The sequence below is a fragment of the Coregonus clupeaformis genome, chromosome 16 (genome assembly GCF_020615455.1).
Source record: "Coregonus clupeaformis isolate EN_2021a chromosome 16, ASM2061545v1, whole genome shotgun sequence".
Lineage (NCBI taxonomy): Eukaryota > Metazoa > Chordata > Actinopteri > Salmoniformes > Salmonidae > Coregonus > Coregonus clupeaformis.
In genome coordinates this window covers 19742749-19757706 of record NC_059207.1, presented here as the reverse complement: position 1 = coordinate 19757706, position 14958 = coordinate 19742749, and the positions used below count along the sequence as shown (strand labels likewise).

The 14958-nt window shown below is 45.6% G+C and overlaps 2 protein-coding genes across 3 annotated transcripts; one reads left to right on the top strand and one right to left on the bottom strand.

Annotated features, from left to right (window-relative positions):
• Positions 1-371: 371 nt before the first annotated feature.
• On the top strand, positions 372-7627 carry smad4 (SMAD family member 4). Of its 2 annotated transcripts, none has more exons than XM_041900221.2 (11): positions 372-613; positions 1384-1850; positions 2316-2490; positions 2581-2610; positions 3502-3723; positions 4194-4301; positions 4443-4493; positions 4597-4780; positions 4921-5089; positions 5223-5361; positions 5691-7627. In XM_041900221.2, the coding sequence occupies exons 2-11, from the start codon at positions 1611-1613 to the stop codon at positions 5900-5902; spliced, it is 1530 nt and encodes a 509-aa protein (XP_041756155.1). In that variant the 5' UTR covers positions 372-613; positions 1384-1610; the 3' UTR covers positions 5903-7627. The 2 variants fall into 2 exon arrangements, with proteins under 2 accessions (XP_041756155.1, XP_041756156.1); XM_041900222.2 differs by lacking the exon at positions 372-613 and adding an exon at positions 645-668.
• Positions 7628-8869: 1242 nt separating this feature from the next.
• LOC121584381 (RNA-binding protein MEX3B) lies at positions 8870-13538 on the bottom strand. The gene is made up of 2 exons (XM_041900220.1): positions 12821-13538; positions 8870-11866 (listed from the first exon to the last, which is right to left on the bottom strand). Exons 1-2 carry the CDS (start codon positions 13350-13352, stop codon positions 10605-10607), a joined length of 1794 nt encoding a protein of 597 aa, XP_041756154.1. The 5' UTR covers positions 13353-13538; the 3' UTR covers positions 8870-10604.
• Between the last annotated feature and the right edge of the window lie 1420 nt (positions 13539-14958).

Below are 14958 nucleotides of genomic sequence, written 5' to 3'. Positions count from 1 at the left end.
AAGTAAGTAAGCATTTCACTGTAATGTCTGCACCAGTTGTATTCGGCGCATGTGGCCAATAAATGTCCTCTAAACCGGTGTTTGTTGGCCCGATACGAACAACACCCGTGCCAATATATCTCGGGCATTATCGTTTAAAAGTAGGACACGTGACATTCCGGCAACTTTGAGAAAAATAACTATATCGGAGTTTTGTCTTGAGATGGCTATGCATATAATGAGGCTTGTAGCATAGGATCCCTCTCCATTGAATACAGGCATGTGACGTCATCAACCCTCATCAAATATTTTTAAAAAATATTACAATAATGAGATAATCCACCAATCCAAAGAAAGGATAGGCGGGAGCTAGACAGCCCGCGGTACCGCTTTGTGGACAACGACTCCCATTGTTAGGGTGGAGAGACATGTATCTTGTCAGAATATCCATAATCTTTGGAAGCGTTGATACAAAGGCGTGATTTGTTATCCAACGTTTATTTTGACATTCAAATGATTCCCCTATGTTATTTTAAATGATCAAATAAACATTTTGGATAAACAAAGAGGTACGGTCGATCAGCACAGTTCCAGCGCAAATGCAAGAACGGAATATCCCGGCCGTGTATGCAGGGTATGTATGTGGATGAGGGACGGGTGGCTACGTCGCTTAGTAGTGAAACTCGCGAGTAAGCCAGCGAAATAGCCTAATCGTTGGCTTCGACCTGCTTTTGATTGATATCAGACGAAATGACCGTGGATAGTTAGCTAGCTAGTGTTATCAAGACCATATTATAAACACTCGGACTGAGAATGGCTGCTCATTTATGTTGTTGACATATTTCTTCGTTTTGAGAAGCTAGCTCGTTAACGTTAGCTAACTGGTTGTCCTGCTATGCAGCTGGCTAGCAATAGCCTCAGTTCCCGACCACTAGATATTTTTTTGTTTAAAACAGTGCACTTTATTATTGTGCATTGGGTTAACTAGCTACTTTAGTTACCTTAGCTAGCTACAGTTACACGAATTTTGCATACAGTAGCTACTCTGTAGCTGCCTAGCTAGCCAGTTTATATAAATATTTAGCTAGTAACGAACGGTAGCTACTGTTAGCTATTTTGTTATTACTCAGGTCACTGTTGTGCAACGTAGTTAGCCAACTATGCCATCGGTCAAGAAACCTTTTAGCTAACTACGTTGCACATGCAGTACTGTAGCATCGTGTTAAGTCAATAATTTAGTGCATGATGTTTAGGATGAACGTCATAATAAGATGTGCTTATCATGACACGATGGGATGTAGGTAGCTAGCTAATAAACATCTTGTTTATATAAGATATTGTTGAGATATTGGTAAAGGCCATAAAGTGTCATAATAACCATTCTTCCCTTCTGTCCTCTTTCAGAACCCTCAATCCTTTCCCTTGAAGCAGTGTGTCAATCATTTAATTTTGTACTGGGATGCCTTGGTGGACTTCAACTTGGAAAATTGGACTGGAGGGGACACCCTCTCATAGCTTAATCTTTCTGATGTGTTGCGCCATACAGTAAGAAACAACAACATTTATAGTTGGGACAAAGTATTTATTCCCTATAGAACGATACGGAGCAGCATACACTAGTGGTTCTCAGGATGTCTATCACCAACACCCCTTCGAGTAATGATGCTTGCCTGAGCATTGTACACAGCTTGATGTGTCATAGGCAAGGGGGAGAGAGCGAGACCTTTGCCAAGCGAGCAATAGAAAGTCTGGTGAAGAAGCTAAAGGAGAAGAAGGATGAACTGGACTCCCTCATCACAGCCATCACTACCAATGGAGCTCACCCCAGCAAGTGTGTCACCATTGGGCGGACTCTGGATGGCCGTCTGCAGGTAGGGACTACACCACTGTCTGGGGATCTGCTACAAATAGCCAGATGTAAAAAGGGTTAGATAGCGTTATAAGTGAGGATCATGCCAAGATGAGGATATAGATAGATAGATACACATATACATATATCTATCTATCTAATCTATATGCGAGAGAAAAAAAACATATGGGGGATTGGAAGTGATGCAGACAATTACATTGATGGAAGTTACAATCTATCTGCAATATTAAAGCTGCTCTACCCCCTAAAAAAATAATAATATATATATATATATGTCCTTATACTCAACCTTTTATAGTATATATTTTTATATATATATATATATATATATATATATATATATATAAAAAAAGGTTGAGTATAAGGACATGAGACCTATTAGCACCTCTGGGTGAAGAAGAACGTTTTCATTGAGTTCAATCAACCGGCTTAATCCTGTAATATCTTTCATCCCTGTCCCTCTCAGGTGGCAGGGCGGAAAGGGTTTCCCCACGTCATCTACACTCGGTTGTGGAGATGGCCCGATCTGCATAAAAATGAACTGAAGCACGTGAAATATTGCCAGTTTGCCTTTGACCTGAAGTGTGACAGCGTTTGTGTGAACCCCTACCACTACGACCGGGTGGTGTCTCCAGGTATTGGTGAGTGTACTGATGTCCCTGGCATTTGTTTGTGTTGATCTCCTGTGACTGATAGCTTTAGCTCATCATCATTTCCATTTTATTTCACAGACCTATCAAGTTTACAACTCACCAGCTCAGGTAAGTGACCTCCATTTTGATGGTTATATACCTTATGACGGCAGTATTTTTTGCCAATAGCTAGATTTCCATCCAATTGGGGACATATTTTACATTCTAAAATCTGCATAAAAACACTATGCGTATTTTCCCACCAGAGATGTTTCTAGAAAATGGACTTGTTGCAGATGAAAGGCAGTGCGTGATGACGTAGTGCACATTAAAACACCTTTTGCGGTAATATTACCACGTACCGACTAGAAAATACAAGTTAAATTGTTTGTTTCAGCGCATTTTCAACTCTACTGATGGGTTTTCTCACAAACAATGTGTTCTATAGCGAGTGTGCCCACTCTGGTATTGGCACCTATAGCCTACATGATGAAATTATTATGGACAAAAGAGCAAGATTATTTTTATATGTCAAACGGCAGCCAAGCATCGATGAACATGTCACCAGAATAAGACCCTCAATATTTATTGGAAAGGAGCATCAAGCTCATCACCTTGCCCTTTCACCACCCTGTGAAGTTCATCATAATTTAGTTAATCTGTTGCCTAATAAACTGCATGTTTTCCTGAGTCGTAGTTGGAGGACCACACAACATGTCATCATGTATTTACTTCGATGTGATGGTTATTATATCAATATTTGCGCATCAAAATGTTTCCACCAACATATTCTCGCATAATTCATTTTGCTGACATGAAAAGATACCACCTTGTCTAGTGTATTTTGTTTGGTCGACATTTGGAAAGTTTAGCGAAACGTTTTCTGTTTCCTTCGGGCCTGTCATTCTTTTAATTTTTTTACCCGACATGCACTTTACTGGCATAAACAGATTGGACGGAAACCTGGTTGTCTGTTCTGTTTCTTGTTGACCTTTTATATTGACTCTGTGCTGCTCTCAGCTCCCAGCCTGGGACTGATGGTAAAAGATGAGTATGACTTTGACGGCCAGCCCCCACTGCCCACCATGGACGGGGGTCATTCCCTACAGACCATTCAGCACCCTCCCTCTAGCCGAGGTGGGCCCCCCTCAGAGCCCTTCGGCACCCCTGGCCTGCTGCCCCCCTCTGACGCCAGCACCGCCTCCAGCTCCGCCTTCCCCAGCATCTCTGTCGGATCAGGAAGTGAGTTCCAACTCCACCACCCTATCCACTCCATCTTCCCAAGTTTTATGGCTCTTGGTATCCTCCTCACCCAAATCAGTAGAGGTCTTGAGTCATTCGTAGCGGTAATAATCCTGGAAAGTTGTTTATCATAGTCTAGGTTTGGGATGTTTGTTTAGCTACAGCCTAACTACACAGGTAAGTTTGTGGCTTACAGACAGAAACCTTGGAGGACAAATCCCCTAAATTGCATGCAAGAATCACCTCACAGTAATATCAAACTCGTCCTGGAATGTAATGACTTAGGAAATGGAACCTGTTTTGTTGGTGGTCACTTACTCTTTTCCCTCTCGTTCGCTATTATTAACACCCCCACTTTCCCCACCCTCTCTGAAATGCATCACAGCTCATTTACTGGGTGTATGGACAGTGTCGAAGTGTGGGTTCTCCCTACAATTCTCATCTGTAGGCATCTACCTGTGCCCTTACAGATGCCACCTCCACCTGGGCTAGAAATAGCAGCTTCACGCCCAACATGCCTCACCATCAGAATGGGCACCTGCAACACCACCCACCCATGCCTCCTCCAGGACATTACTGTGAGTCCATGCCACTATCAGGATGAGTAGAACATGAATTTAATTATTAGAACACATAATTCCCGCAACTTACCGATGTGGCCAGGGTTGAAGGAATTCCGTTCACGATTGATCATTGTTGCATTTATGTTACCCTCACAGGGCCCGTGCACAACGACCTTGGCTTCCAGCCCCCCATATCCAACCATCCAGGTAAGTGAAGCGTGATGCCTGTTTTTACCTGACAAGGTGTTCAGAGGGCTGTGTTGGTCTGGAGAGGAGAGAAGACTGAGTTTGGGCTGTGGGTCTGTTGCAGCTCCCGACTACTGGTGCTCCATAGCCTACTTTGAGATGGACGTGCAGGTGGGAGAGACCTTCAAGGTGCCCTCCACTGGCCCCGTCGTGACAGTGGACGGCTATGTGGACCCGTCGGGCGGAGACCGCTTCTGCCTAGGCCAGCTGAGCAACGTGCACCGGACCGAGGCCATCGAAAGAGCCAGGTACACCAGCCTCCTGACCGCTGTTCCTAACCACAACTGTGTTGTGCTTCTGGCTCTGAATGGAGGTCAATTCATGACATTGCCTTTGGCAGAGTATTTGGTCATGCCACTGATAACTGCTCTTCTTCTGACTTCCCAAGGCTCCACATCGGTAAGGGGATCCAGCTGGAGGGCAAAGGTGAAGGGGACGTGTGGGTGCGTTGCCTCAGCGACCATGCTGTGTTCGTGCAGAGCTACTACCTGGACCGGGAAGCCGGCCGCGCCCCCGGCGACGCCGTGCACAAGATCTACCCCAGCGCCTACATCAAGGCAGGTCCCAGCGCCTACGTATCCTCAGCATCACCAATGTGTTGATTGTTTTGTTATCCGCCCCCTGGTGTCCAAGCTGTGGACTGCATGCACTAGGTAGTAAATGGATTGGTTTTGTTCCCCTCCCTCCCAGGTGTTTGACCTGCGTCAGTGCCACAGGCAGATGCAGCAGCAGGCAGCGACGGCCCAGGCTGCAGCCGCGGCCCAGGCAGCCGCCGTGGCCGGGAACATCCCTGGACCGGGCTCCGTGGGAGGCATCGCTCCCGCCATTAGTAAGCAGCACAACACTTCTCTCCTTTTGAGCAACACTATAATACTCCCACAGACGCCACACTCGGCTCCTATTGACTTGCACACAACTTCACACCGGTGGTGTAACCCTCAGAACAACACATTACTAATTACACCCCTCGCACGCCACTTTTCTAATAGCCCGTTCCAAAATCATTTACCAATCGTCCCATCCAATTGTAGCATCGGTCAGTCATTGACGATGCATAGGAATCTGTTCTGGAGCTCTTCATTAGTGTGGATGTGTGATGTCGTTGAGCCCGAGTTGGGTTCCATTACATTGAAACCTCAACTCCTCTCTCCCACCCAGGCCTTTCGGCAGCCGCCGGCATCGGAGTGGATGACCTGAGGAGACTGTGCATCCTGCGCATGAGCTTTGTCAAGGGCTGGGGTCCCGACTACCCCCGGCAGAGCATCAAGGAGACCCCCTGCTGGATCGAGATCCACCTACACCGCGCCCTCCAGCTACTGGACGAGGTGCTGCACACCATGCCCATCGGTGACCCCCAACCCCTGGACTGAACCACCAGCCGGACCCCTCCCCTCCCCTCCACTGTGACGCTTCAGTATGACAGACCTTAGAATGAGGACGGACAGAAAAGACACCCCGTTTTACCGCTTCAAGGAAGCAAAGACTTGTTTCTCTTTGCCGTCATAGTGTCAAGTGTGTCCAGATCATGACATGGAGGCTCTGATGAAGGAAGGGGGCCACTCATCAATCGCCCTGGTGACCTCCGATTGGTCACTTTTACCAGTGATCCCATCTGGTTAACCTCGTATGGTTATCCAGAAAATAGTACTACTATGGTAAACTATACTCAGTTTCTTGCTCTACGTGAGAAGAGCAGGTAATGGTCTCTGCCACTTCGTGTACAGACAGAAACAAGCATTGAAGGCAATTTCCAGCAATACCATAATACATTTTTGGGGTGTTTATTTTAATGTGTATTTTCTGAAAGCAATTATTTTGGCCCTTAATTTGTTTTTCTTCCTTATCCCCTTGGCTATTGTATTGTCCTGAACTATGGGCGATAACGGTGGATATATTGACTATATTTCAGACCAGAGAGGCAGGTCACTAAGACACCTTCAATTACATTCACATTTGCCCTTTCACTATATAGGGGATGACACACTTTTGTAGGGTATCTTATTTCTAAGTTGAATTAATTTCCCCCTTATCTCATGTACATAAATGAATTGTAGTTTGTTTTAAATGCACGTGAATGTTTGCATAAATGGTGAGAAGTGATGGCAACACATCTTCCCCACAACGGCACAGGTTTTTGTGATACCTTGATCTCAGGACAGGACAGCCTCGAAAAGGAGAAATCAAGTGTGACATAGACCCCATCACAGTGTCTGGCTTTGATCAAGATCACAAGTCATCTGTCATCATCCGGGTGATGCTTCCCTTTTCTGTTGTGGTTCTGCACTAACTGGGTTCATGGTGTTCGTGTGCTGTGAACAAAAACCCCTCATCTTGTTTCTTTCACCTCCCATGATCCCTCTCACACTGCATGTCACTTTCCTACCATTTCTGGTTTTGCCTGATGAGGCTAAGTATTTTATATTTCTGCACACACAAAATCAATTTGTTATAGCTATGATACTGAACTGCCATTTTCTTTCATGTTTAGTTGCATCATCTCCTAATAACAGGTAATACACATTTGGTCATTGATTTAGTTAAAATCAGATGCTGCAGAAATGTTGCTGCAAAGCTTGCAGTATCCCTAGAGAAGAAAGTGATTTAGGATAGACTTTTGTTGTTACTGATGTTTCTCGGCTTCACTGTTTGAGAAGTTATTCAGGAGAATAATTAGCAGATCATTATTAAGGCAACCTTCATGTCAGATGATGGGTTACTGTCTTAGAAGTTTGTTGTGATACATTGTCTTGTTGCTTCCCCCCCCCCTAAATGTTTCACTTTGCTTTTGGGACTGAAGTGTGCTCAAGCTGTGAGTATCATGTTTTAAGGAATTAATTTTGGACACATACTTTAGGTACATGCAACTGCTCGGATATCAACAACCTTAATTGATTTTGGAACGGTGATAGTTGTTGAATTGATTTTGTCGATGCCCAATATCTTAAGTTGCATTCTTAGGCCAATACACATGTTTGTATGAGTTGCAGTTTTACCATAGGATCCTGGAGAAACAAGCTAAATGAGTTGCTGATAATTGGACAAATGGTAATTACATATTTCTTTTGTGAAACTATTAAAAATGGCCTGATACTTTATATTTGGATCTTTGTCTGATTATGACCCACTGAATAATACACATTAGCAGGTACCCAGCCCGGTTCCTGAGGAGAAGATGGCGATGGATTGGCCACACCCTCTGAAACATCACCAGACGAGTGCTTTCCTAGAACCCGAAACACCTGGAGGCTGACATTAACAGATCCTGCGTGGGGTAGAATGAGATCGACAAGACAGCCCAAAACAGTGAGATGGAGAGTTGTCGATGGCCTATGCCAGGGATTCAAATAGCTTTGATTATTTGAATCAGCTGTATAGTGCTAGGGCAAAAAACAAAACATGCACCCGGGGGGGCCCAGGACCGAGTTTGCGATACCCTGGCCTATGCTACCTGGGAAGCAACTGGCCCAAGTAAGCGCCTTGTCAGTTGCCACGCAGGCTTTTGTGCATCTAAAAACAAAGCAACAGCGGTGTCCCATCCACTCCTTATTGGTGTATTTACTACTCACAGCAGATCCAACAATGCTGCCACCTCTTCTAGTTCCAAACTGGTGTGTATAGCTGTGTAAATGCCCCCACAGACCGCTCCCTGAAGATGTGGTCCTAGCGCCAGGGAGGTTCCATGCGCCAGGGCGGTAGCTGTCACGTTTGACCTATTTCCCGGCAGGCGAGGTCAAACAGACCTCCAGAGACTGCAGCAGGCAGATCAGCTCCAGGTCCCGGTGCTAGGGAAGTACTCTCCTCTGTGCAGTACAACACACCCGGTGCCTGTTGTCTAGCTCCTGGTCTAAAATCTAGACCACAAATATCAAACTCATTCCATGGAGGTTTTCACTCCTCCATTGATGAATTAAGGTCACTAATTAGTAAGGAACTCCCCTCACCTGGTTGTCTAGGTCTTAATTGAAAGCAAAAAACAGAAGATACCCGTGGAATGAGTTTGACACCACTGATCTAGAACAGGGTTTCTCAAACTGGGTCCTCCCCCCCACCCAGGGGTGCACGTTTTGGTTTTTGCCCTAGCACTACACAGCAGATTCAAATAATAAAAGCTTGATAAGTTGGTTATTTGAATCAGCTGTGGGGGTGGGGGGGGGGCAGGACTGAGTTTGGATAACCCAGGTCTAGACTCAGGCCCTACTAACAGTATGAAAGGTAGAAAACCACATTTTGTGGAACTTCAGAAATGTAACCATTTACTCATTAGTTATGAATATTCAGCAACTGTTAAATGTACCTCGTAAAAAAATAAAAAATAATGTCAAAACATGAGACAGAAGGGCTTTAAATGAAACCGTCTTTATTAAGGAACTTTAATATCAGAAAAATAAAACTCTTAATTCTCTTAACAGCAAATATATAATATCAGTGCTTTGGCCACAACTTAAAAAGGGCCATTTATCATAAAATATAGTTTGCTTTAAACTTTACTCAATTTGTTTAATTTATATGCCATTAGTCTTCCCTACATATACATAAAAGTGTAGTAAAATTAGCACTTTCTTTAACTGTTGGTACAGCATATAAGATACATGTATTCCATTAATTTGGTGGCAAACAGACAGACGCAGCTCATGTTTGATCCATTGCCTTTTACAATTGCAGTGTACAATGCGGTACATTACGAAAACATGCGTATGTGCACTTTCCCTCCACTACAAGATGGCAGCTAATCGTTTTTCAATACTGGTGAACTATACTACAAGCAAATATCACTGACAATCTGCAGTACACCGCAACTCACCCTTCCAGTTCTGCACATACTAGAGGAAAAAAAAAAAACGTATTTGTAAACATTTTAATATGTAACTTCAAGTGAAATAAAAATAAATATCTGTATATTTACCTGTCATTAACAATATTCCATACATAGAATGTAAAGATTGGTCTTGAGAGGTTTAGGACCAATGTATTCCCCAGAAGTTAGATAGAATTCAACACTGAGCTGCATACCTCTATGGCTGCATTTACACAGGCAGACCAATTATTGGTCTTTAGACCAAATCAGATTAGATCTTTGTCAATAATTGGGCAAAATATCAGAATCCGTCTGCCTGTGTAATGCAGCCTATAGCGGACGGGAAAAGGGGTGAGAGGATGACAGCGGGGGGAATACTAGGTCTCATCTGTCAGCAGGGGAGAGAAGAGATGGGGTCTGTGCTTGGGCACATGATAAAACTCAAACGTGAGAGAAGGCAGCTCACATGAAGAGGTGGTACCACAGAGTCAGAGGAGGCCGTTAGTCCAATAACGCATTAGGGTAGGTGTAGGCTAGTTAAGTTAAATGTGGGCGATTGCGCCACGCACATGTCGGACTCCACATGTGGGTCAAAAAATACTGGATAATATGGCTGGAATGTCAGGAGCCCAACCACCTACATATGAGCATGAGTTGACCACACCCCAACGGAAGACCAGGTCACTCCCCGAATGCATCGAAGACTTGTCCTTTGTCAGTCTGACCTCCTGAAGCATAAAGGTTTGGGTTGAGTAATAGTGTTCAATAAAATACATGCTTTCTAAAAAGGCCACAGGCTTTTCTTTTGTAGAGTTCTATGGTAACACTGTGTGCCCACAAAAACAGTTGTATGTTTAGATTACTTAAATGGAATTAGGCACGAGTTACTGTAAACAGATAATGTTTTTAAGTTGCAATGGAAAGCAGTACTGAAGTAGCACATCTTGGTACTTCCTGTCTGTAAGCTCAGCTAATAACAGACAATAAGTATTTTCTCATATAAAATCAATAACAGAAAAATAAAAGGCTTAAAACCAGGAGAGAAATAAAATGTTACAACCAACTTAAACCTTGATTCAAAGACAGTTGAACATTAGATTTAAAATAAAAATACAATAACAAAAGGTAGGAAGAGTTTTAACATGTCAAAATAAAAATCATTTTAGGGAATCCCAATGCTACTTAGCAGGTCTGACCCAATCGGTTCCCTGACCGGGAGGACAATACAAGGCCCGCACCCCACCCACTCTGTCCCCCCCAACCCACCCTGTCAGGGCTCAGGGCAGGCTCAGCCGTATGGCCTGGGTGACTGGTGCCTGACACACTGGGCAGATGGCCTCGGGGCTCTGGCAGATGCGGTTGGCGCATTCTATGCAGAAGAGGTTGTGTCCGCAGGGCACCAGGGCTGCGATGATCTCACTCTCCAGGCAGCGGATGCATCCCTGGCGTCCTCGGCACGAGTCTGGCGGAGAGCTGGAGCTGTCACTGGAGGATGAGAAGGTGGGGCCGTAGACTGGGAACTTTTGAGACTCTGAGGCACTGAGGGAGACCCTCTGAACCCGCTGGGCCATGGGGTGTTCCAAGGCCTCTTGGAAGGCAGGGGAGAGGCGAGGCGTGCCAGGCTGGCTGTCTCGGACAGGGGCCTGACGGCCACCCAACAGCTGGACGCCCTGTTCCAAGTGGCTCCACACCACCTGTGGCTGCGGTGCAGGAGCAGCTGTACTGATGGCCAGAGGGTCAAACCCAGGAGAGCCCAGTGCTGCCAGCTCCTCAGAGGCAAAAGGGAGCAGAGTCTCCTCAAACCAGAAGCTGGCCCCACCATTGTTGTTGTTACGATTGGAGTTGAAGGGGCTGGTGGGGCTGAAGTCGGCCATGCGGTTCCCCCCTCCACCGTAGTAGGAGTCAGTGGAGCCACTGCCCAGAGAGCTGGAGCTGTCGTTGCGGTAGTTGGCGGTCATACGCACGCCACTGTGCTGGGCACCGGTAGGTGCGGCCGCGTTCGACTGCAGCCACGCCCCACAGCCGCCCGCCTCGAAGCTGACGTCGGTGCCGTTATAGTGGAAGTCGCTCTCGTCTCCTGGAATCTCCACACAGTTGCCCGTACGCATGGCGATATGGGCCTCCATCTCCTCTCGCGCTCGGTCCACATTCTCAGGCATGCCCGTCACCTCAAACACGGGCTCTTTGTCTCGGCTCGGTGTGACAATGTAAGTGTGCGTCTGCTGTTGGATGCGCTTGATGGTCGACCCCTTCGGCCCGACCACCAGTCCCACCACGCGGTAGGGTACACGCACCTGGATGGTGGTCTGGCCAGGTAGGGAAGGTGCAGCAGGCAGCCCTGGCCCTGCTGCAGCCATCGGACCTGCCTTGTTCCGGGAGGCTCGGATGAGGGAGAAGTGCTCAGCTGCTGAGAGGATCTCCCTCTTGGCCATGACCACATCCTCCTTCTGTCCTGTCACCACGAACACCGGCTGCTCCCCTCGCACTGGGGTCTTGATGTAGGTGTTGGTCTTTGCTCTCAATGCCTTGATCTTGCAACCTAACGAAAAAAAAAAAAAAACTTTAGAAGGGAGAATCTCAGACATTAATCTATATCCTTTTAATGAATTACAGTTACAATCTTGATTTCTTACTATTGTGAAATCTGAGATGATGCTAATAATTAATAACTAGATGTCTCGCTGTAGATGGTATAAGTTGGACTTTACACTATCTTGTCATTTACGATTTCCTCAAGGTTTTAACAACAGTCAACCATCCCCCACATACAGAGAAATAGTAATAGCGTCTTTTTGTAAGCCTATGAGGAAAATGAATGGCGTTTTCGAACCCGAGGTAGCGAACTAATTTCCGGGTTTTAGGACTACAAGATGGCGAGCTCTATAACAGATGCAGACATGAAAACAATTTGCCAAACATGTTCTATGGCAGTCCAGTCGATACAAAAAGTTATGAGGGTCAAAAGTATTCTCCATCGGTGAAAAGACAGTTTGATAGATGGCTAGCAAACTAAAATCACGGTATATTACACCGATTTTCTAGCGATAGCTTGCTAGCTGATGTGGCATGGTGATCAACAAAGGCGAAGCTATCATAATTAGCATGCCATGAAACAAGCTAAACGCAACTAGCTAGGTAGCTAACTACTAGTAACTAACTAACTTGCAATCCAAATGTGCATCAATCACATGGCTAGAGAGAGAGAGATAGCTAGAATCAATATAACGGTATTTACTTTGCCAGTTTACCAACTTTGAAATGTGGATTTGAAGGGTGACCTAGTTATAGTAACTAGTTAGATAGCGGATGCTAACTACATTAGTTAGCCAGCTGGTTGTTTCCAAATTACATTTTACAATGTCAATTACCAAATTGGCAGCATACATAAAATATAATTCTTGCCAAATCAAGCTAGTATCCAACATACACGTCTGGCTAATTAAAACATAATAATACTAGTTAGCTAGGTAACTAGAGTAGCTAACTTACTCACCCTGTCTACCGACAATCTCGGCAACATGTTCTGAGCTGGGCACCGAGACACACTCTGTTGTGTTCACACTCTTCCTCCGCATGAGCAGCGATGTCTCAACTTCATAGCCAGGCTCTCCGTACACTGATGGCAAAATCATCATTCCCGTAGCCTGTTGTAGTGTGCCGTGATCAAGCTCATTGTACAGCAAGAGTGTCTCGGGCGTATCCATTCCAGGTGGCATAACAGAGCCTAGTCCCAAGACTTGGGCCTGCACAAGCAGCGTGTTGTTGAAACCATCCTCCTCCAACACGTCTTCGTTGGCTCTTTCCTCGTCCTCTTCTGTCGGGTGGTGGTGCTGTATAGGCTGCAGGTCCAGCACCGCACCAAGCACATTGAAATGAGAGACCGGGCGTGGATGCAAGAGGCTCTCGGGTTGTTCCGTCTGTCTGTAGTGGTTTTCGAGGCTTATGTCAGCGAATGCATGCACAACTAGTGGCGGGATCTCCGGCTCAGTTTCCTCCGTTTCCAACAAAGATGTGCTACTTGGCATTGTGAAATTCTTCCAACGACGTTATTTAACTAAATTGATACCACACGTTGTAATAGTTAGAAGACACTGTGGTCTGTAACTATGAATTTATGAAAAAGTTATTACTAAAAGTAGCGCCCGCGCCAGTTTTACTTTGTTGTGTTTTGTCTTCTTTTCTTCAACCACCCCTCTCTCCAACAGCAGCGGTTCCGGGAATTCTCGCGAGTTTATCGATCTTCTTCTTGTAAATTGTAGCTTTCCGGCAGACTGGATGATATTGTTCTGCCACCCGCAGTTTGGAAGAATGCACCAAGTCAAATAGATTTTCCATCAACACAAACTCTATGCTTTTCTTACCCTTTTTTGGAAATCAAATCAGATCATTAAAATATTGCATTGGATATGGCTGAGGGAAAACGTTTTTTTGTCTCTTCCTCATAATTATGCACAGATCATGGATCATCAGCATTTCCTTACATAGCAACTCATGAAATGCCATTGCTTGGAATACTTTGTTATTCAACATTTAATTTGTCTTATCTATAAATTATTTCTGCTCTATCATATCACATGGGCTGGGAGCAAGAGTATTCTGCTGTAGTTTACAACAATTATAGTTTCTGAGGTGGAAGTTGGGAGAGTTATATTTGGGAGTTGTGGTGAGGGAGGCCCTGCGCTCTCCTCTCCCAGATGTTTAGTTCATTTTATTCCGATCTCCTCTGCATTATTGTAGCCATCTGCTGCAGCCTGTCAACTATGCCTCTGCCTATCCCTGTTCTCTCCTCTCCGCACAGGCTACACAAACGCCTCACACCGCGTGGCTGCTGCCTCTCTAACCTGGTGGTCCCTGCACGCACGACCCACGTGGAGTTCCAGGTCTCAGGCAGCCTCTGGAACTGCCGTTCTGCTGCCAACAAGGCAGACTTCATCCCAGCCTATGCTACCCTCCAGTCCCTCGACTTCTTGGCGCTGACGGAAACATGGATTACCACTGAAAACACTGCTACTCCTGCTGCTCTCTCCTCGTCTGACCATGTGTTCTCGCATACCCCCAAGAGCATCTGGTCAGCGGGGTGGTGGCACAGGAATCCTCATCTCTCCCAAGTGGACATTCTCAATTTTTCCCCCTGACCCATCTGTCTATCTCCTCATTTGAATTCCATGCTGTCACAGTCACTAGCCCATTTAAGCTTAATATCCTTGTCATCTATCGCCCTCCAGGTTCCCTTGGAGAGTTCATCAATGAGCTTGACGCCTTGATAAGTTCCTTTCCTGAGGATGGCTCACCCCTCACAGTTCTGGGGGATTTCAACCTCCCTACGTCTACATTTGACTCATTTCTCTCTGCCTCCTTCTTTCCACTCCTCTCCTCTTTTGACCTCACCCTCTCACCGTCCCCCTACTCACAAGGCAGGCAATACGCTTGACCTCATCTTTACTAGATGCTGTTCTTCTACTAATCTCACTGCAACTCCCCTCCAAGTCTCCGACCACTACTTTGTATCCTTTTCTCTCTCCCTCTCCTCCAACACTACTCACTCTGCCCCTACACAGATGGTAATGCGCCGTCGCAACCTTCGCTCTCTCTCTCCCGCTACTCTCTCCTCTTCCATCCTATCATCTCTTC